The 20,898-nt window shown below is 41.8% G+C and overlaps 1 protein-coding gene across 4 annotated transcripts in view; it reads left to right on the top strand.

Annotated features, from left to right (window-relative positions):
* UBR2 (ubiquitin protein ligase E3 component n-recognin 2) overlaps positions 1–16,774 on the top strand; it is a 124,817-nt gene extending 108,043 nt beyond the window's left edge. For 3 of the 4 annotated variants that reach the window (XM_064361042.1, XM_064361039.1, XM_064361040.1), the window contains exons 39-47: positions 1,081–1,216; positions 1,814–1,904; positions 3,221–3,351; positions 4,406–4,514; positions 7,719–7,775; positions 9,183–9,260; positions 11,231–11,401; positions 12,592–12,693; positions 14,052–16,774. In XM_064361042.1, the coding sequence (XP_064217112.1) occupies positions 1,081–1,216; positions 1,814–1,904; positions 3,221–3,351; positions 4,406–4,514; positions 7,719–7,775; positions 9,183–9,260; positions 11,231–11,401; positions 12,592–12,693; positions 14,052–14,193 (1,017 nt within the window). In that variant the 3' untranslated portion in view covers positions 14,194–16,774. The remainder of the gene's footprint in view (positions 1–1,080; positions 1,217–1,813; positions 1,905–3,220; positions 3,352–4,405; positions 4,515–7,718; positions 7,776–9,182; positions 9,261–11,230; positions 11,402–12,591; positions 12,694–14,051) is intronic. The other variant, XM_064361041.1, reaches the window with a different exon arrangement.
* Positions 16,775–20,898: the final 4,124 nt, after the last annotated feature.

Below are 20,898 nucleotides of genomic sequence, written 5' to 3'. Positions count from 1 at the left end.
CTTGCACAGGATACAGAGTGTGCCACCACACCCAGCAGCCCCAAGTGCTGTCCCCTTATTCTCTGGACCTCAGATTCTGCGCCTTTTAAGTTGGTTAGTGCCTACTTCATATGACTATGTCAGAACTCAGTGAGTTAATCCATGTAAAGCACTTAGAGCAATATCTTCTAATAAATGCTGGCTATTACTGTTCTCATTGCTGCGACTAATACCACCACCACTTATACTGCCATACAGCTAGCAAGAGGCCAAGAAAGCTAAAGCTAGCATTTGTGCACCTGTCAGCTTTTGCATACATTCACACTTACATCTCTACTGTTTACACGAACATATTATCTCTAGTTTACCAATAGGAAAACTGAGGCCTGATCAGAGTAAATTTGTGTAAAAAAGCTCATAAGAGGAGGGGGCAGGATTCATATCTAGATCTTTGTGCGTCCAAAACCCATGTTTTTTCAAGTGCCTACTCCCTGGAAAGAGTCCAAATATTGTTTTTATTATTATTAACAATAAGGTATGTATAGGGGACCTACTGGATTAATGAAGTCATAGTGCCCACCAAGAGTCCTGTAACTCTTAAGTCTTTTCATGTAGCCAGTCCTGTTGGATTTTCTAACGTGTATACCCTTTCTTTAAGAGCAAAGAGTTCTTAAAGGGAGAAGCTGAACTCAGGAGAGATCACAGTAAGAAAATGGAAATGTGGCTGGGTGTGGTGGCTCATGCCTGTAATCCCAGCACTTTGGGAGGCCAGGGCAGGCAGATCACCTGAGGTCAGGAGTTTGAGACCAGCCTGGCCAATGTGGTGAAACCCTGACTCTACTAAAATTACAAAAAGTCGGGCATAGTGGTGCATGCCTGTAATCCCAGCTACTCAGGAGGCTGAGACAGGAGAATCACTTGAACCCAGGAGGTGGAGGTTGCAGTGAACTGAGGTTGCACCACTGCACTCGAGCCAGGGCAACAGAGTGAGAGTCTGTCTTTAAAAAAAAAATCAAAACAGAAGTAAAAGTAAGAAGATGGACATGTGCTTAGCAGTGAAAGGAAGGGCGATCTGTCTGATGTCGTGTGTTTGATGCCTAGGTGGGCTTGGTGCTTGCATTCCCTGCGTTGCAGTGTCAGGATTTTTCAGGGATCAGCCTTGGCACTGGAGACCTTCACATATTCCATCTGGTTACTATGGCACACATCATACAGATCTTACTTACCTCATGTACAGGTAACTCTTGTCTTTTTGTCAGCTTCTTGAAGGAAATACTTGGGTTTTCAGAGTTTAAGAAAAAAAGTATTAGAGGAAAAGATATTTGGATGAAAATAATAGATGAATTATAATTAGGCTACTTTTTTCTGTGTATCCTCATATGAAAAGTTTTGAAACATATCTGTCTCCTATTAAAATTTCTTGGTAATGTGAATGTTTCTATTTTTTTTTTAATTTTATGAGTTCAGTAATATGTAGGACAGTAATTAAATCATTTAGAATCTTAGGTTTTAGATTGCCAGTTTTGTTTTAACTTACATTTGTTAATGCCCACATGAGTTCATCATTAAATTATGTTTTGCATTCAAAATTCCTATTTTTCATATACTTTAAGATAATATGTTTATTTGATTTTACTTAAAACATGCCAGCTGGCTGTTTGGTTTGATGGAGATCAGTACTGTGCTCCCACTTGAGGGATTAAAATTTTGCATGTTTTCTGGGAACATTTCATGTTATATGTGAGTTTATGAATATATTTGCATGCTTACTGTCTTCAATCCTGACAACACTTAACTGGAAAATACAGAGTACTAATATTTCCTTATGTTTCAGAAGAGAATGGCATGGATCAAGAAAATCCCACTTGTGAAGAAGAATCAGCAGTTCTTGCTTTGTATAAAACACTTCACCAGTATACGGGAAGGTGAGTTAGTTGTCTTTACATAATACACATTTCCTTAAATATTGCTAGATGATGATAGCATAAGAAAGGAATTCATTTGTTAATTCGGGGAAGTTGTTGTCTGTTGACATATTTTTAAAAAAAGATGTGGAGTGATCTGCAGACTTGTCTCAGCTATTCATATACTAACATAATTGGAAATCTGGGAGACAGGTGATAATATGCAGAGCTTCCCACATTTATTTGGCTGTGGAACCCTTCATTTGCTCAGAGGATCTGACACAGACTAGAGGCTAAATCAAATGTACTTTGGAAAGTTGCTGTGGTGGCAGGCACCTGTAGTCCCAGCTACTCAGAAGGCTGAGGCAGGAGGATCACTTGAACCTGGGAGGCAGAGGTTGCAGTGAGCCAAGATCACGCCACTGCACTCCAGCCTGGTGACAGAGCAAGACTCTGTCTCAAAAAACAAAATCTGTAAAGTCAAGAATTATTAAAATATCCACTTTTTGACTAAATTATCCTATTTCTGAGAACCTACATTAACAAAATAATTCAACATATAGAAAAAAACCATATAGGCATATAAAGATGGACACTCCAGCCAGGCGTCATGGCTTCAGACTATAGTCCGGCAGATTGCTTGAGCCCAGGCATTTGAGACCAGCCTGGCCAACATGGCGAAACAAAAAATACAAAAATTAGCCCGGCATGGTGGCATGTGCCTGTAGTCCCATCTTCTCAGGAAGTCGAAGTAGCCAGATCACCCAGGGAAGTGAAAGCTGCAGTGAGCCGTCATCACACCACTGCACTCCAGACTGGACAACAGAGTGAGACCCTGTCTCAAAAAGCAAAAGATGTACACTCTGAAGTTATTTATATTAACAAAGAATTGAAAGCAGTCTAAGTGTTTGCAGGGGAATAGTTTGATATAGATAGTGATAGATGTGTTCCAAAATATTACAAATCTATTTAAAATGTGGCTTATAGGAGCTGGGTGCAGTGGCATGTTCTGTAGTCCCAGCTGCTCGAGAGGCTCAGGTGGGAGGATTGCTTGAGCCCAGTAGTTTGAGTCCATCCTAGACAACGTTTCATTTTCTACATTTTCTCTTTACGTGACTATATTACTTTTATAAATTTAGTAACAGCATTGGAGGCTGTGTCACCACTTATACCTGGAATCCTACAGTAACATGCAACCACTTGCCTATTAACCCACTCTTTTTAAGCATGCATGCCATCAGTTCCAAATGACCGTCAACTCTGTTTTCACACTATGCTATTAGTACAGTGACCTTTTCTTAGTAGATTTCCCAATAGTCATCCTTTTTCTTTTTTAGTGCCTTGAAAGAAATACCATCTGGCTGGCATCTGTGGAGGAGTGTCAGAGCTGGAATCATGCCTTTCCTGAAGTGTTCTGCTTTGTTTTTTCATTACTTAAATGGAGTTCCTTCCCCACCCGATATTCAAGGTAATTTATACTTTCTTTCAAAATGTAGGGACAGTTTGTAATCCTTTACTCCAGCAAATATAAAGATCACTTGCAAAAATGAAAATTGACTAAAAGTTCAAAGCATAGCTAATTGACTATGGTGATGTACACATTTATAGAATAAAACGTATATTTATGTATATGTCTCCTTTTGTTTGGGTCTCAGCAAATGACTATTAAACTTCTGCGTAAATGTTTTTATACCTGCAAAGCACTTCTTCCATAAAGATCTTAGTTTTGCTTTCAGATGTTAAAATGTTCAATTATATATTATTTATAAACAAGCCTTCTCAGATTTGAAAAGGTGAAAAGTGACAATTTCAAGTGATTTATAACTTGAAACGTGCATAGTGTTAAAATTTAGAATACCCGTAATTAATTGCACATAAATCTTATTTTAATGTGGGAATTGATTTGCTCTTTCATCGTTGTTTTCCATGTTCTGTTTTCATTCATTTCATAAAGGTGGACTTCACTGTATCTCTGTATTCTCACGGTGCCTGGCCCTGGCCATACAGCGCCTGGATGCAGTGCTATTCTCTGAAAGTGTGTTGACTGGCATTTCCATTCAGTTAGTTGCCCAGGAATCATGAAGAGTTTAGTCTTCCAGATTATTTGCAGTGATGATTAGAGTTGGTATTTAAATCCATGTCTCATGGTAAAACAAAACCATCTTGTATTTATGTATTGCTTGGTCCTTTTCCAGAACCCCCATACATTATTTTTATCATTTAATGTTCACAATAACCCTGTGCAGTAGATTGTGCAGGCACACCATTTTACAAATGATAAAGCTGAGACACCAAGACATTGGGACCAGTTTGTTGTAGGAGTTGCCTGACTGCACTCTATGCGTTGTGCCATTTTCCATGGATTCCTTCCACATGCCATTCTGTTAATTTCCTACAGGTTATGTACCTGGCAGATTTGAATTATTTCATCCTTTTTTTTTTAAGCTCTGCTATTGCTTAACTCTCATGAGGAACATGCTCTTAGTTGTTACATGCACTCTTCTCTTGTTCTTCATTTGCAGTTCCTGGAACAAGCCATTTTGAACATTTATGTAACTATCTTTCCCTACCAAGCAACCTCATTTGCCTTTTTCAAGAAAATAGTGAGATAATGAATTCACTGATTGAAAGGTAATGATTATACACTTTTCTTTGTTGTATTAAATAGTTATATGGAACCAAACTTTAGTTATCACATTTGTAGCAAAAATTCTCAAATAGTGACCCTGATAGAATTCAACACAAATAACTCAAGCTGTAATAAGTAGGCCTTTTTTTTTTTTTTTTTTTTTTTTTTTGAGACAGAGTCTTGCTCTGTCACCCAGGCTGGAGTGTAGTGGTGCAATCTTGGCTTAGTGCAACCTCCAACCTCCGTCTCCTGGGTTCAAGCAATCCTCCTGCCTAAGCCTCCTGAGTAGCTAGGATTGCAGGCATACGCCACCACACCTGGCTAATTTTTTTTTTGTATTTTTAGTAGAGATGTGGTTTCCCATGTTGGTCAGGCTGGTCTTGAACTCCTGACCTCAAATGATCCACCCACCTCAGCCTCCCGAAGTGCTGGGATTACAGGCGTGAGGCACTGGACCTGGCCTATGAGTAGGCCCTTTTTAGCTAAGGATCTGGCTTTTTGGTAAAATTTTGGCCAATCTAGTGAATAGCATAAACAAATATCCATGGAAGGGGAATAGTCATAGAAATGTTTATTTCCTTACATGAACTTACTTGTTAAGGACTTTCTTCCATAGGTTTTTTGTTTTTAAAAGATAGGGTTTTGCCATTTTTTTCCTGACTGCCTTTGAACTCCTGGGCTGAGATAGTCTTCTCACCTCAGCCTCCCTGCTGAGTAGCTGGGACTACAGGCACATGCCATCACACTCAGCTTTTCATAAATTTTTAAAGCTGAAAAAACACTTAAGGCTAGCTAGTCCAGTACCCTCAACTTTATGTTTGAGAAAACTGTGAAGTCTAGAGAAATTGGCCTGTCAATCATGTCAAGTTAGTGACTGAGTTAAATATATGGCTGTTCTGTCCACAAAATGGGGGAAAATATTTGTAAACCATATATATGATAAGGGACTAATATCCAGAATAGGCCAGGCACAGTGGCTCACCCCTGTAATCCCAGCATTTTGGGAGGCAGAGGTGGGAGGATCACTTGAGCCCAGCAATTCAAGACCAGCCTGGGTAACATGGCGAGACCCCCACCTCATACAAAAAATTTAAAAATTAACTAGGCATGGTGACATGCTCCTGTCAGGAGACTGAAGTGGGAGGATCACTTGAGCCCTGGAGTTCGAGGCTACAGTGAGCTGTGTGCCACGCCGCTATAGCCTGGATGACAAATCAAGACCCTGTATCAAAAGAAAAAAATCCAGACTATATATATGTCCAGAATTCTTACAACTTGACAACAACAAAAAAAAAAAAAAAAGATTAAAAAATAGGCAAAGGACTCGAATAGGCATTTCTCCAAAGAAGATATACTAATAGCCAAAAAAGCACGTGAAAAGATGCTCAACATCACTAGTCGCTGCAGAAATCACAGTAAGATACCACTTCACACCCATTAGATGGGCCATTTTTTTTTTTAAAAAAGGAAAATAACAAGTGTTAACAAGGATGTGGAAAAATTGGTATCTTTGTGCATGGGATATGGAAAATGATAGAGCCACTATGGAAAACAGCATGACAGTTCCTTGAAAAGATAAACATAAAATTACCTTATGATCCAGCAATTCCACTTTTAGGCACAGATTACAAAATAACTGAAAGCAGGAACTCAGATCCACATTATTATACACCCACGTTTACAGCAGCATTATTCACAGTAGCCGAAAGGTGGAAACAACCCAGATGTCCATCAACAGATGAATGGAAGCAAAAAATGTGGTGTGTGTACATTCACATAATGGAATATTATTTAGTCTTAAAAGTAGGTCAGGTGTGGTGGCGCACGCCTATAGTCCCAGCTACTCGGGAAGCTGAGGTAGGAGAATTGCTTGAACCTGGGAGGCGGAGGTTGCAGTGAGCCAAGATTGCACCACTGCACTCCAGCCTGAGTGACAGAGCAAGACTCTGTCTCAGAAAAGTAAAGGAAATTCTGATACATGCTACAACATGGATGAACCTTGAGGATGTGTGCTAAGTGAAATAAGCCAGTCACAAAAGGATACATACTGTATGATTCCACGTCAGTGAGGTACCTAGAGCAGTCAGATTCCTACAAACAGAAAGAAAAATGGTGGCAGCCAGGGACTGGGAGAAGGAATTTAGCATTTAATGAGTACCAAGTTTCAGTTGAGAAAGATGAAGAAGTTCTGGAAATGGATGGTGGTACTGTTTGCACAATATGAATGCATTTAGTGCTACAGAACATTCGACTTGCAAGTGGTTAACATGGTCATTTTAATGTTACATGTATTTTTCCATGTGTCGTCTCTGTCACCCAGGCTTGAGTGCAGTGGCACAGTCACAGTTAATCCTCCTGGGCTCAAGCAATCCTCCCACCTCAGCTTCCCAAGTAGCTGGAACTACAGGCACATGCCACCACACCTGTCTAGTTTTTGTATTTTTTGTAGAGAAGGGCTTTTGCCATGTTGCCCAGGCTGGTTTCGAACTCCTGGGCTCAGGTAATCTTTAATCTTCCTGCCTCAGCCTCCCAAAGTGCAAGGATTACAGGCATGAGCAACTGGCCAAAAAAGTTTTTTTTTTTTTTTGAGATGGAGTTTCGCTCTTGTTACCCAGGCTGGAGTGCAATGGCACAATCTCGGCTCACCGCAACCTCCGCCTCCTGGGTTCAGGCAATTCTCCTGCCTCAGCCTCCTGACTAGCTGGGATTACAGGCATGCACCACCATGCCCAGCTAATTTTTTGTATTTTTAGTAGAGACGGGATTTCATCATGTTGACCAGGATGGTCTCGATCTCTTGACCTCGTGATCCTCCCACCTCGGCCTCCCAAAGTGCTGGGATTACAGGCGTGAGCCACCGCGCCTGGCAAAAGTTTTATTTTTAATATGAATGTTTTAGCTCCAGATAATGTTAACTTGGCATTAATATAGGTTAATATAGACTAGTTTTTCTAGAGTATCCTAATTAGTAAGATAATGATGTTTATAGCCACAAATTTTAATATATTAAGCATTCTTACTTTTAGAAAATATTCTCCTAATTTTAAAGGTTGTAGTCAAAATAGTATTTCTCCAGGTTTCTTTTGATGAAGTAAATATGTTAAGAATATTATTTTCCTCTTATTGGCCATGGAGGGGAAAAAATTCTAGTTCTAACCCTTTAAAAGTAAAAGTGTGTTGTTTTTCCCCCTCTGTTTACATTAAAGTTGGTGTCATAACAGTGAAGTTAAAAGATATCTAGAAGGCGAAAGAGATGCTATAAGGTAAGTTAAAGATCCTCAAAAACTTGATTGGGGTGGGAGAAAGGGTGGAATCAGGACATAAATGCTGTATTCCTTGAGAAACGGACTTCTCAAGCCTTCAGTGATTCCAAAAGGTTAAGATATCTTGCCTTTGTATATTTTTCTTCATCTAGTGATGAGAGTCTGTGAAAGTCAGAATTATGAACGTAAATATACTACATTATTCTTGGCAGAGGAAGCAAATAACCAAGTTATTATATTTTAGAATATTTGCTCTAAGAAACTATAAAGCATCGCCTAGGTTTCTCTTAGCTTTGTTTTTTTTCTGTCTTTCATTATGGGAAAGCTCTCCAGAAGTATGAAGAGTGAAATAATGAGGCTCCACATGCTTGCCACTCACCCTCAGTAACTATCAGTCAAATCATGACCAGTCACTTCTTAATCGTTGTTTCTTCTTCATTTCTTTTTACATTAATTCTATTCTGATTCTGTAGTAAAGTATGCTCTACCAGATCCTAACAAAATGTGTCTCAACTGTTGTTATACAGGTCAAGCATCTCTAATCCAAACATCTGAAATTCAGAATGTTCCCATGAGCATTCCTTTGAGCATCATGTTGGCACTCAAAAAGTTTCCAGCCAGGCATGGTGGCTCACGCCTGTAATCCTAGCACTTTGGGAGGCCGAGGTGGGTGGATCACCTGAGGTCAGGAGTTCAAGACCAGCCTGGCCATCATGGTGAAACCCCATCTTTAAAAAAAAAAAAAAAAAAGTTTCCAATTCTGGAGCATTTCAGATTGCAGGTTTTAAGATTAGAGATACTCAACCTGGATTAACAATTGAGATACATTTGTTATGATGTGGTAGAGCGTGCTTTACTACAGAATCCAAATAGAAGTAATGCAAATATTCCAAACTCCAAAAAAAATTCAAAACCCAAAGCACTCTGGTCCCAAGCATTTCAGATAAGGGATACTCAACCTCTATCTCTTGGTTCTGGTAAATACATCATCCATAAAAGTCAGAAGACAAGAGGAGATTATCTGTCCTATTTGTTACTTTTACACATCCAGAAATAACACCCCAATTTTATTAGTTGGACCACATGAAATGTCAGTTTTTATAAGTCAGAAATGGTTGAATATCACCAATTTCATGTGATTCCACTCTGACCTCAGAAAACTCTTAATAAATGGAACAATAATCCTCAACCAGAAGTATACATCAGAATAACCTTGGGAACTTTTGAAAAAATACTCAGGCCACTACCTACTGAATTGTAATTTCTCTAAAGTTAGAGCCTTAGCGTGTCTATCCCTTCAAAATTCCCCCCAAGTGATTTTTATGTGATTAAGAACTGTCTAAAATAATCCACCCTTCAGTTTAACTCCATTTCTTATCTTGGCAATAATTTTTCCCTTGTTTTCAGATATCCAAGAGAATCTAACAAATTAATAAACCTTCCAGAGGATTACAGCAGCCTCATTAATCAAGCATCCAATTTCTCGTAAGTTTTGCTATTAGCATTGAACATTCCCTGCCACTGGAAACAACTCTCTACAAAGAATTTGAAGGATTTTGTTGTTGTTCTTTGTTTTGTTTGGGTAGAAAAATCATAACATCTGTAGTACTTTCTGAGAGAAGGGGAAGGAACAAAAGGGGGAAAAAAAATAAACTTGGCCAGGCTTGGTGGCTCATGACTGTAATCCCAGCACTTTGGGAGGCCAAGGTAGGTGGATCACCTGAGGTCAGGAGTTCAAGACCAGCCTGGCCAACATGGTGAAACCCCATCTCTTCTAAAAATATAAAATTAGCCAGACGTGGTAGCGGGCACCTGTAATCACAGCCACTTGGGAGGCTGAGGCAGGAGAATCATTTGAATCCAGGAGGCAGAGGTTGCAGTGAGCCAAGATCGAGCTGTTGAACTCCAGCCTGGGTGACAAGATCAAAGAGCAAAACTCCATCTCAAAAAAAAAAAAAAAGAAAGAATAACATCTGTAGTACTCTGTACTGTGTAACTTATAAAAGCATCATTTCATTATGTTTCAGAATAAGTCATGGAATGGGAGCAAGAGAAGCAAATTTGATTTGTGAATGTTTATCTAAATAATAATTGTGCTTAAAGTAATAACAGCCCTTAGTAATTTTGTTTTGTTTTGTTTTGTTTTTTGAGACCAAGTCTTGCTCTGTCGCCCAGGGATGGAGTGCAGTAGTGCAATCTTTGCTCACTGCAACCTCCACCTCCCAGATTCTAGTGATTCTCGTACCTCAGCCTCCTGAGTAGCTGGGATTATAGACACACACCACAACGCTCAGCTAATTTTTGTATATTTAGTAGAGACAGGATTTCACCATGTTGGCCAGGCTGGTCTCAAACTCCTGACCTCAAGTGATTGACTCACCATCGCCTTCCAGAGTGCTGGGATTACAGGCGTAAGCCACTGCACCCGGGAGTAATTTTTAATACAGTATTAAATATTTAACATACAAACAGCATGAAGAAGAATATAATATGGGAGGCGGAGGTGGGAGGATCACTTGAGCCCAGGAGGTGAAGGCTGCAGTTAGCCATGATGGTGCCACTGCACTCCAGCCTGGGTGACAGGGAGACCTTGTCTCAAGAAAAAAACAAGAATATAACAATGTAAGAACTTAAACATTACCTAGACAGTTGAAACTCCCCAGCTGTATCTTCTTTGTTACCTCTTCCTTCTCCCTCTGAAGATACCTATTATTCTAAATGGAATATTAAGCATTCCATTCCTATTCCTTAACTACACAGGTTTCTATTCCTAAGCAGTGTATGTTATTATTTTGCATGGTTTTTTTTTTTTGTTTTTTCTGAGATGGAGTTTTGTTCTTGTTGCCCAGGCTGGAGTGCAGTGGTGTGATCTTGGATCACAGCAACCTCTGCCTCCCAGGTTCAAGTGATTCTCCTCTCTCAGCCACCCAAGTAGCTGGGACTACAGGCGCACGCCACCATGCCTGGCTAATTTTTGTATTTTTAGTAGAGAAGGGGTGTCACCATATTGGTCAGGCTAGCCTTGAACTCCTGACATGCCTTGGCCTCCCAAAGGACTGGGATTATAGGTGTGAGCCATGGCACCCAACCGATTTTGCATTCATTCAGCATTGTGTCTAAGATTTATCTGTTGACATGTATAACTTTATTGATTTTTCACTGCTGTATAGTATTTTACTGTATGACAGTGGCACCATTTATCTTTTTCTTCTATTGATAATTTTATTTTTTCTCCACTTGTTGATTCTTTGACTGTTTCCAGCACATAGTCTTTGTGTATATGTGCAGGGTGTTTCCTATTCCCGATTCTAGGAATAAATTGGCATAGACTGTAGGATATATGCTTCTTCGGCTCTACTTGACACTGCAGAATTCTTTTCTGGGCTGGTTTTTTCATCACTAGCTCTTTAGCCACTCTTTAGAGCAATGACTCATGGGTTTTTTGTCCCTTAAAGGTGCCCCAAATCAGGTGGTGATAAGAGCAGAGCCCCAACTCTGTGCCTTGTGTGTGGATCACTGCTGTGCTCCCAGAGTTATTGCTGCCAGACTGAACTGGAAGGGGAGGATGTAGGAGCCTGCACAGCTCACACCTACTCCTGCGGCTCTGGGGTGGGCATCTTCCTGAGGTAAGGACCTGCAGGGGGCCTTTTAGCTTTGGATCTGCCTCAGTATCTGACTGTTGAGGTATCACAAGAAACTACTATATTGCCAAGAATTTTGAGACCACTGTTCTGTGTTTGATTTATTGGAGAAGCATGGAGATCCTCGTCTCCTCACATGTCACATTTGGCCCATGCCAACTCTGTGTTGGTTCTTTATTATCATCATTCCCACTCCTCTGCCCCCGACCCGTGGCGACGGTTCTGTTCCACTTTCTTCATGTCTCCCTCTAACATGAAACTTCCCTGATTTTCTGTCCAATCCAGTCAGAATTATTTTATCTGTTGTGTCTTCATGGCTTTTGGATTTTACCTCCATTCATATATATTATCACAGTTCTGCATGTCAGCTTGTGATTAGTGACTACTATGTACTAGGCATTGAGAATGCAGTCGTCCACAGTGCAGACAAAGGTCTCTGCCCGCATGGATGGAGCTTGTTTTATAATGAGAGAGAAGATAAGCAAGACTGACAAGAATTTAGGTAGATAGTGGTGTAGGCTAAGGAGAAAAATAAAGCAGGGAGGGGAATATGAAATGGCGGCTGTGGAGCTAAATGTGAGAATTTTAGTAGATCAGGGAAGGATTCCTAAGAGCATGACTTCTGAGTAAAGACCTAAAGAAGTGGGAGAACATTCTAGGCAGGGAGGGGCTAGTGCACAGTTGCTGGGGTAGAAATGTGCCTGCCTGCTCAAGGCAAGGAGACTCGTGTCACTGGAGTGTTGTGCACAGGTGAAACAATCCGGGGGCCTGCTGTGTGCTGGTGACATCTCTGGGGAGGTGGAAGCCATTTCAGGGTTTGAAGCAGTGACATGACATGAGCGTGAGCTCCTCTGGAGCATTGATTGTATCTGTATTCTAGTCATCACCCCAGTACCTTGACAAGTTCTTATACATAGTAGGTCCTCAATAAATATTTGTTTAATTGAGCTGAACTATTAATGCCAGAAACAGGCAAGTCTCTCAAAGGGATCAGGGGACACAAAAATGTGTCTCAATTCAACCTAATTCCTAATTTGCCCACAATTTTTTAATGGATAACTTCCCTATATAGTGGTTAAAGTATCAGTACTATAAGACTTCATTCTATTTGGAACTGAATACAGACATTGGTTACTAATATGTAACTCTGTAACGTATGAATGATCTCTCTACAGAGTACGGGAATGTCAGGTGCTGTTTTTAGCTGGCAAAACCAAAGGCTGTTTTTATTCTCCTCCTTACCTTGATGACTATGGGGAGACCGACCAGGGACTCAGGTAAGGACCCATCCTGAGTTAGCTGATTCAAGGCCTGCAGAGCCCTTCAGTATGTGGTGACGTCCTGAGGGCGGAGGGCTGAGGCGGTTCTGGAAGAGGTGATTGTGTTACCTGTGGAGTCTTCAAGGAGGGTGCCCTGCTGCCTGGTTTGGTGTTCTTTTCCTAGCCTTCAGAATGCCACAGGGAACATCAGGTTAAGTAAGGGAGGAGAACAGGACAGAGTGCAACCTTGTTCCATTTATCACTCCAAGGAACTGGTTTGAATTGCCAAATTTTCATCCCAGCTCAGAGCACTCCAGGGATGGCCCACTCTGACTTGTGTGGCCTTGTATAGGGGAGGCCCAGTGTCTGAGAAAATCTTAATTGCTAACAAATGTGCTTATTACATTAAAATCTGTGGGACAAAGATTAAAACATATGGAACAATATAACTATTTGAGGCTAAGTTACTTCTGCTCTGGTAGCTTTTGTATATTGTAAGCTAGCAACAATTCCCTCAAGCACTACTAAAGAACTTTTAGACCATCTCTTTTGTCTAAAGGAGGTATCAGTTTTAACCTCCATAGATATGCCTGTCCGGCCTTGAGTAGCAGATGTTGAAGGCCCAGAAACGCAAGCAAGGTAAGCAGATGAGCTGCCCCAGGCGCTGGACTGCAAGGCTGTGCCCATGTGCCACCCAGTGCTGGTGTCTCCCACTGTTCTCGGCGTGGGCTCTTAGGAGGAGGAGAGCCCTGTTAGTGAGTGAGAGGATGGCTGTGCTCAGAACCATGAGCAGAGGTGCAGGCTCAGGGCCCTGGTCCCAGGCAGGAACCCACCAAAGCTTGTACTTGTGTTTAAATCGGACCTGGAAGTTATTCACATTTGATTGCTTCACTGAGACTTTGTGGCTGAAAGATTGCATCTGAGAAATGTTTTTTTCTTTTCTTTCCTTTCCTTTCCTTTGCACTCTTAGCAAAATCAATGCGTAACATTGGTACTTGTATAATTCTTCTTTCACCCTCTCCTCTATGCCCTTTCCTTTTTACATGTTACCAACAAAATGGACAAATAATTGGTAGTTTTCGCCACTCAACCCGGACCCTCCTCATTCCCCACAACCCTCTATTCCCTTACTTCACCCTGGGTAGGTGTGGTTTGTGTACCTTTCCCTCCTCTTTTCAGCACTTACTCCCTTTCATCTGCTCTTGGCAAATGGTCAGAGCTGATATTTTTGTTCATAGCCACAGTCGCCTGCCAGACCAAAATTTTGCAGGGAGTCTAAAACCGAGAACTTGTAACCTTCCCTACATCAGGAAGGGTTAGGTTATAATAGATGAATAAACAGAACACATTCTGACTGACATGTGTCTTCTTTCTAGACGGGGAAATCCTTTACATTTATGCAACGAGCGATTCAAGAAGATTCAGAAGCTCTGGCACCAACACAGTGTCACCGAGGAAATTGGACGTGCACAGGAAGCCAATCAGACACTGGCTGGCATTGACTGGCAACATTTATAATTATTGCACCACCAAAAAACACAATCTTGGATTTTTTTAACCCAGTTGGCTTTTTAAGAAAGAAAGAAGTTCTGGCCGGGCGTAGAGGCTCACGCCTGTAATCCCAGCCCTTTGGGAGGCCGAGGCGGGCGGATCACAAGGTGTCAGGAGTTCGAGACCAGCCTGACCAACATGATGAAACCCCATCTCTAGTAAAAATACAAAAATAAGCTGGGCATGGTGGTGCGTGCCTGTAATCCCAGCTACACAGGAGCCTGAGGCAGGAGAATCCCTTGAACCCGGGAGGCAGAGGTTGCAGTGAGCCGAGGTTGTGACACTGCACTCCAGCCTGGGCGACAGAACGAGACTCTGTCTCAAAAAAAAAAAAAAAAGTTCTGCTGAATTTGGAAATAAATTCTTTATTTAAACTTTCCTTCCCAGTTTAATAGTTTCTGGCTCTGAGGACTGATGAAAATCATCTTCCATCAGCAGATTTTCTTGCACTGTTTACTGTGCCCCTCAAACATAACGTCTCGGGTTTTAAGATCGCGCGAGGAGCTTCTCTTCCTAGATTGGATCCCAGCCCCTCTGTGGGCATCTGACTGCGTAGTCCCAGGCATTATGTGATATTTCACGTTACTGATAATGGTGAACTGTGGGTCTGAAGCTGATTCAACGGAGGCAGGAAACAAAGTCTCCAGGGTCATACTTCCTGGTTCCTCTCAGTGACTCAACTCTGGGACTGGGTTGGTGTCCCCTCTGCTGACAGGACCCTACCCCCTAGGAGCAAAGTGGTTGATTTTCAAGGCAGCATTCCCATCTCTCCATTGACTGTGAGAGCTGGGGGACACTCATGCAGAAGCAGCCTGAGGGGAGAAGTGGCTTCCTAGTGTGCTGGCTGGTTTTTCAGGGCTGTTGAATTTTTTTTTTTCTTTTTTTTTACGGCAAGACTTTTGGCTTTGAGGGAAAAAAAAAAAAACTCACTTAAAGGGCTTTCCAAAAACTTAGGATAATCTAAAAAATTAGGATATTCTTCTAGAATTAGTAAGAAAAATTAGGATAGTGTGGATAAAAAAATTAGGATGTTCTTTTAGAATATCCTAATGCCTAGATGAGAGGCCTTCATTCATAAGATCTGGTTGTTTGGGCTGTGGTTAGCATAATTAATTTTTATTTTGGCCTCTGTCACATCCAGTTTCTTTAGCTTTTAAGGTAAGCTGCTTTTGGCTTTCTTTCAGATGTTCACCAAGCTTAAGTTATAGTAGGAGGATATTCTAAAAGAGTATTCTAATTTCCTAACCATGTTCTTTTAGAATATCCTAATGTTTCAGACAGTACTATTCTCTTGTTATTTCTAAGGCTAAATTGGCAGAGTATATCATCTAAAGTCAAACACTAAAAAGGTGAGAACCCACTCCCACCCAGCCAGCATTTCCTGGAACAGAAACTGCTGCTTCCTTGCTGGCTCACTTAGTGCATTCCTGGGATGCTCTATGCACCCAGGCTTTTGATTCTTTTTGAACATTGTTCTTACTGAGGTGCCTTCCTAGAACAATAGCCACTTACAAAATAGCTTATAATTATTGTGTACCACACAGCTACTATCATTTGATATATGACTGCTGAGAGCTTGAATACATGCAGAGTGAAGACTTAGGAGTAACTTCTGAGCCTAAGATGGGGCTAAGGAACAAATGAGTAATTAGAGGCTCTTAGATTTTTTAACCAATGCAAATGACTCTTTCAGTTTTCTTTGAATTACGTCTACAGGTTTTGTTCCACTCAGCTACCAGCTAGGCATGCTCCACAGTAAAGCAGGAAGGTCAGAAATCTAGACCCGAGGCTAAAATAATTGAGGATATACAAGCCACATTCCTCTCCAAGGTAGTGTGTGAAGGAACCTTCCCCGCTCGAGAGGAGGATGACCGTCACCATTCTTGCTTGGGACTGACACCCAGCTGAGAGGAGGACCAGTAGGAAGAAAATTCACATTTGAATCCACCTCTCCCCGTTTTTCTGGCCTTCATACGTAAGATCTGGTTGTTTAGGCTGTAGGTGGCATAATGTTTATTTTGGCCTCTGTCACATCCAGTTTCTTTAGCTTTTAAGGTAAGCTTCTTTTGGCTTTTTTTCATGTGTTCACCAAGCTTAAATTTAAAATAATAAGACCAGGTTTCTCTCTATATAAGTGGATTATAAACATTTTCACCAAATCGTAACAATACTCCAGCTTTCCGGCCTGACTTCACAGGAACCTGGAGATAGCAGAGGGTGTCTTTGGATTTCATTCTCTGAGAATATCCGAGAGCCTAGGAGAGGATGAATTTCATGAAATAGCAACACACACACCTTTTTATTTTCTGGTGGTAAGCTAGGTCTTTCCTACCTAACAAATCGTGTCAGTTTTATGATTTGCTCCGCATGTTTTGTGTTTATGTTAGAAATGTTTATATAACATATGCTTTCCATATCAGGGAAAATCATATCTGTTTAATAAATTGGCTATAACTTTAATATCTGTGGACAACTTGTAAAATTTGGAATGTATCATATGTAAAAAGTTTAAAGATATCCAAATAAATGCTTTAGGTGTTGGCATTACTTTTGGTTAGCATATATCTTTGTTTCATTTTACACACTTAACTGCCACAGCAATGTGCCCCGTGTCACCTTGCTACAAATATAGTTGGAGATCTGTATTAGCTTGAAATTTAAGAGGCTTATATTATTAGTGGCAATTATGGCCATTAGCCAAACTATTTTGACCTTCCCAGAGAAAGTATGATCATCATTTCAGCTGACTAAGTTTCATATTCATTAGCTATGACAGCTCGTGACCTTTCTGGACCATTTTGGAGCTCAAATCACTGGGAAACAGGGAACTCCAAGACCTACGTCTGGATTTAAACTCTTGCTCATCCTTACCTGGTGATCTCGAGATCCTTGTCCTTACACACTCCCCACTTTCTGCTGTTGAGAGAAACACATAGGAGGGCAGCTACACTGTCGAGGGGAATCATTGCCCGTGAAAATTCTGTTTTTTGAAATCCTCTTCAGAGCATTAAACTAAAAGAGCAAGGTTTCCATTTTACTTGCCCTGCCTCCTGGTCATTAACGCTGCTCCCAGCCTACTCCCTTCACTAGTTTTCTCTTTAGTTCCAGGAACTCATGAAGCCCCTCCGACACGCTCCTCCGTCGGTTCCTACTCTTGGTTGTGGTGTGGTGTGGTTTGAAGAGACAGGGTATTGCTCTGTCCCCCAGGCTGGAATGCAGTGGCGCTAGTATCTCACTAAAGAACTCAGGAACTCATGATCCCCTTCTGACACACTCCTTCCTCTGTTCCTACTCTTGGCTTGTTTTTTTTTTAAGAGACAGGGTCTCGTTGTGATCCCCAAGCTGAGGTGCAGTGGCGCAGCCTTGGTTCACTGCAGCCTCAACCTTCTGTGCTTGAGCAATCCTCCCACCTCAGCCTCCCTAGTAGCTGGTACTACAGGCACATGCCACCACACCTGGCTAAGTTTTGTAATTTTTTTTGTAGACAGGGTTGCACTATGTTGCCCAAGCTGGTCTCAAACTCTTGGGCTCAAATGATTCTCCCGCCTCAGCCTCCCAAAGTGCTAGGATTACAGGTGTGAGCCACTGTACCTGGCCTGTTCCTACTCTTATTTTTTAAGTCACATTTATTGAAGTATATTTTACAAACAAATTATTTTTAGTGTACAGTTTTATACATTTTAACAAATGCATACAGTTTAACAACCACAAAGAAGAAACAGAACAATTCCATCATCCCCAAAAGTTCCCTTTGTAGTGAGCTGCTTGCCTCATCCTGGCTTCCAGCTACCAGTGTTCTTCTCTCCCTTTGTTTTGCCCCTTCCAGAACGTTATAAAAATGGCATCATATCGTATGTAGCATTCTGTGTCTGGCTTCTCTCACTACGCATTTGAGTCCTCCATGCTGTTCTTTTGGGTTGCCGAGTAGTATTCCGTTGTACAGACTTCTATGCAGTTGCCAGGTGAAGGGCATTTAGGTGATTTTTGGTGATTGTTTTGGTGATTACTGCCATAAACATTCATGGAGAGGGTTTTGTGCAAACCTGAATGTTCACTTCCCTTGAGTAAATAGCTAGAAGTTGTCCCTTATATCTTAATCCTCCACTTGCCGCCATCCTTAGAGCTCAGCATTCTCTAATCTCTAACTTTGCTGTTTACACTCCTCTGTGATGGACAGGATAAAATGCTGTCAGGAGTTAAGGACTGACATGTTTTCCCCTTCCAATCTATCCACTGAGACCTGGGAAGGCACCTCTGTCTTCCCTGGAGCTTCATAGTATTTCACAGACACGTTTCCCTTCCTTACTCAGTGCTGCTGGCTGCTGTGCTGTCATTGAGAGCCATCTTTTTAGCCAGTAGTGGATGAAAAGCTCCAGCCATCTTGGTCCATGACTGCCCCTGGCTAAGCTGCAAACCTGCTGGCCTAGCATAACAGGTGCCCGGACGAGGAGGGGCAGGGGAGCGTGCAGAGCGGCACCTAATCTTATTAACCCATATTGAGGTTACTCAGGGTTTATTTGCTGGCAGCTCAGTCCTGGGCTTGAAGCATGTTGTAAAGAAGCTGTGGATTCTGGAACTGAGGCCACAAATTCTAGGACACACAACTTCCCAAATATTCAGGATAGTCATCACCTGTTCCTTCACTATGGAGTGAGCATTTTAAAAATGAAAGTCCTAAGGCCCTGTCTTTACTCCTTACCCCATCCCAGGGCTATGCTGGCAGAACTTTAAAAGCTGGCTGGGGCCAGGTGCAGTGGCTCCTGCAGGCAGATCTCTTAAGGTCAGGAGTTCGAGACAAGCCTGGCCAACATGGTGAAAACCCATCTCTACTAAAAATACAAAAATTAGCTGGGCGTGGTGGCAAACACCTGTAATCCCAGCTACTAGGGAGGCTGAGGCAGGAAAATCACTTGAACCCAGGAGGCAGAAGTTGCAGTGAGCTGAGATCATGTCATTGCACTCCAACTTGGGCAAAAAAAGCAAAATTCCATATCAAAAAAAAAAAAAAAAAAAAGCCGACTGGGTCCCTCAGGAGAAAAGAATTTACACGCAAGCAAAAACCTGATAGTAGAGACTTCCTGGGCACTGGTAGGTGACCAAAAGGGGTGGGCCAGGTTTCTCTGGCAACTACCTGCCTACTGAGAAGACCTGTTAAAAGCAGTTAACCCTAAGTCTGCTCTGAACCAGTGAGTGAGCTTTACAGCAGGGTCAATGCACTCTTGGTTTTCTCAACAACCTTCAGATTCTCAGGTTGCTTACATTTGCCCCTATAACCTGGCCCCATAGAGACTCATATTTCCAGCCGGGTGCAGTGGCTCACACCTGTAGTCCTAGCACTTTGGGAGGCCGAGGCGGGTGGATCACGAGGTCAGGAGTTTGAGACCAGTCTGGCCAACATAATGAAACCCCATCTCTTAAAAGAAAAAAAAAAGTAAAAGTAAAAGGAGACTCATATTTCCTTGTTTGAGGAAATACATTTTGGGCAGAGCAGAAGAAAAAATGGTTTGGAGTTTTGCCTAAATTACTATATTAAAATTTCATGTATTAAGTTCAGCTCTGGTTCAAACTCTAGCAAATGCTGAGATTATTTGGATATTACAATAGTCACTGCTATAGTAATCACTGTTCTTACAGGTAAGAGATGGCAAGATGGAGAGATGTGATACCCAAGCCATGTTTAAAACAATGATCATTACCAATGCTTCCCTTTAGGGTGGGTTTCTCTTCTTTTTTGGCAAATACTAGCTATAGTAGGGGATTCTGCAATATATGTTGTTGAATGGGCTTAAGCAGTCATTTAACAAAAGTGATTTTCATACAGTACGATTTTTAATATCTATTGACAGCTATTCACAGCATAATTACATGTGTGGGCCTAGAGCAGCACTTTCACCATGGTTCTCAGCGCTCTTGAGAGGCGGGGAGAGCTCAGGGACCTTTGCCAAAGATGGCCGGCTCAGGATTTTTTCAGTGTGGATCATTCCTTGGCCTCAACAAGATTCAGATATCTAATTAAACTTGGGACCAACGTCTGACAGGGTGTCCAGACATCTTGGATCTGGTCTTCTCATTGGGAGAATTAAGCCCAGAACATACCCCAGGCAACACCAGAAGTCTTATTTTTCTCTACACTAAAGTTGTTAGGACAGCAAAGAACTCAAAAGCAGTCCAAAGTAACCTATTCTCAAACACCATCAGTCAGAAGCAGAGGTAAATTATGGGCTGTTCCCTTTCCGGTTTTTGCCTTCTGGCTTCGGTCTCCAGCCAGCTAGGAATGAGCTCTCTTGAATGTTCATCCAAGTGGCAGAATAATGGTGGGCCCTGCCTTGGTCTGGTCACCAGGGCCTGGGAAGCCATTCTTTCCTTCCCCTGAAAGCTTCTCTTTCCTAAAGAAAGTGAAAACGCCTGTATTTACTAGCTCAGGAAGATGGGCTGAAGAATCAGCCCATCAGACTCTATCTCAAAGAATTTCCTTTGATGCAAAAGCATTCCAGAAATAGTGTTTTTCAAGATGGGTATCTGGGGGGAAGAAAGAGAAGAAGCTCCCAGAGGATTCCTTGCCCTTTGCTGTGGACAGGTAGTGTGTCCATGGGGCTGTCATGGCCACCTGTGTGGGTGTCCCTGGGTCCACCGAGAGCTGAGGCCTGGTCTCCAAAGGGTGGACTCATGTCT

This window comes from Aotus nancymaae, unplaced genomic scaffold (assembly GCF_030222135.1).
Source record: "Aotus nancymaae isolate 86718 unplaced genomic scaffold, 86718_ANA_hifiasm-v0.15.2.pri h1tg000040l, whole genome shotgun sequence".
Lineage (NCBI taxonomy): Eukaryota > Metazoa > Chordata > Mammalia > Primates > Aotidae > Aotus > Aotus nancymaae.
Note: the sequence above shows the minus strand (reverse complement) of the source record. Positions and strands in the feature narration are given on the sequence as shown.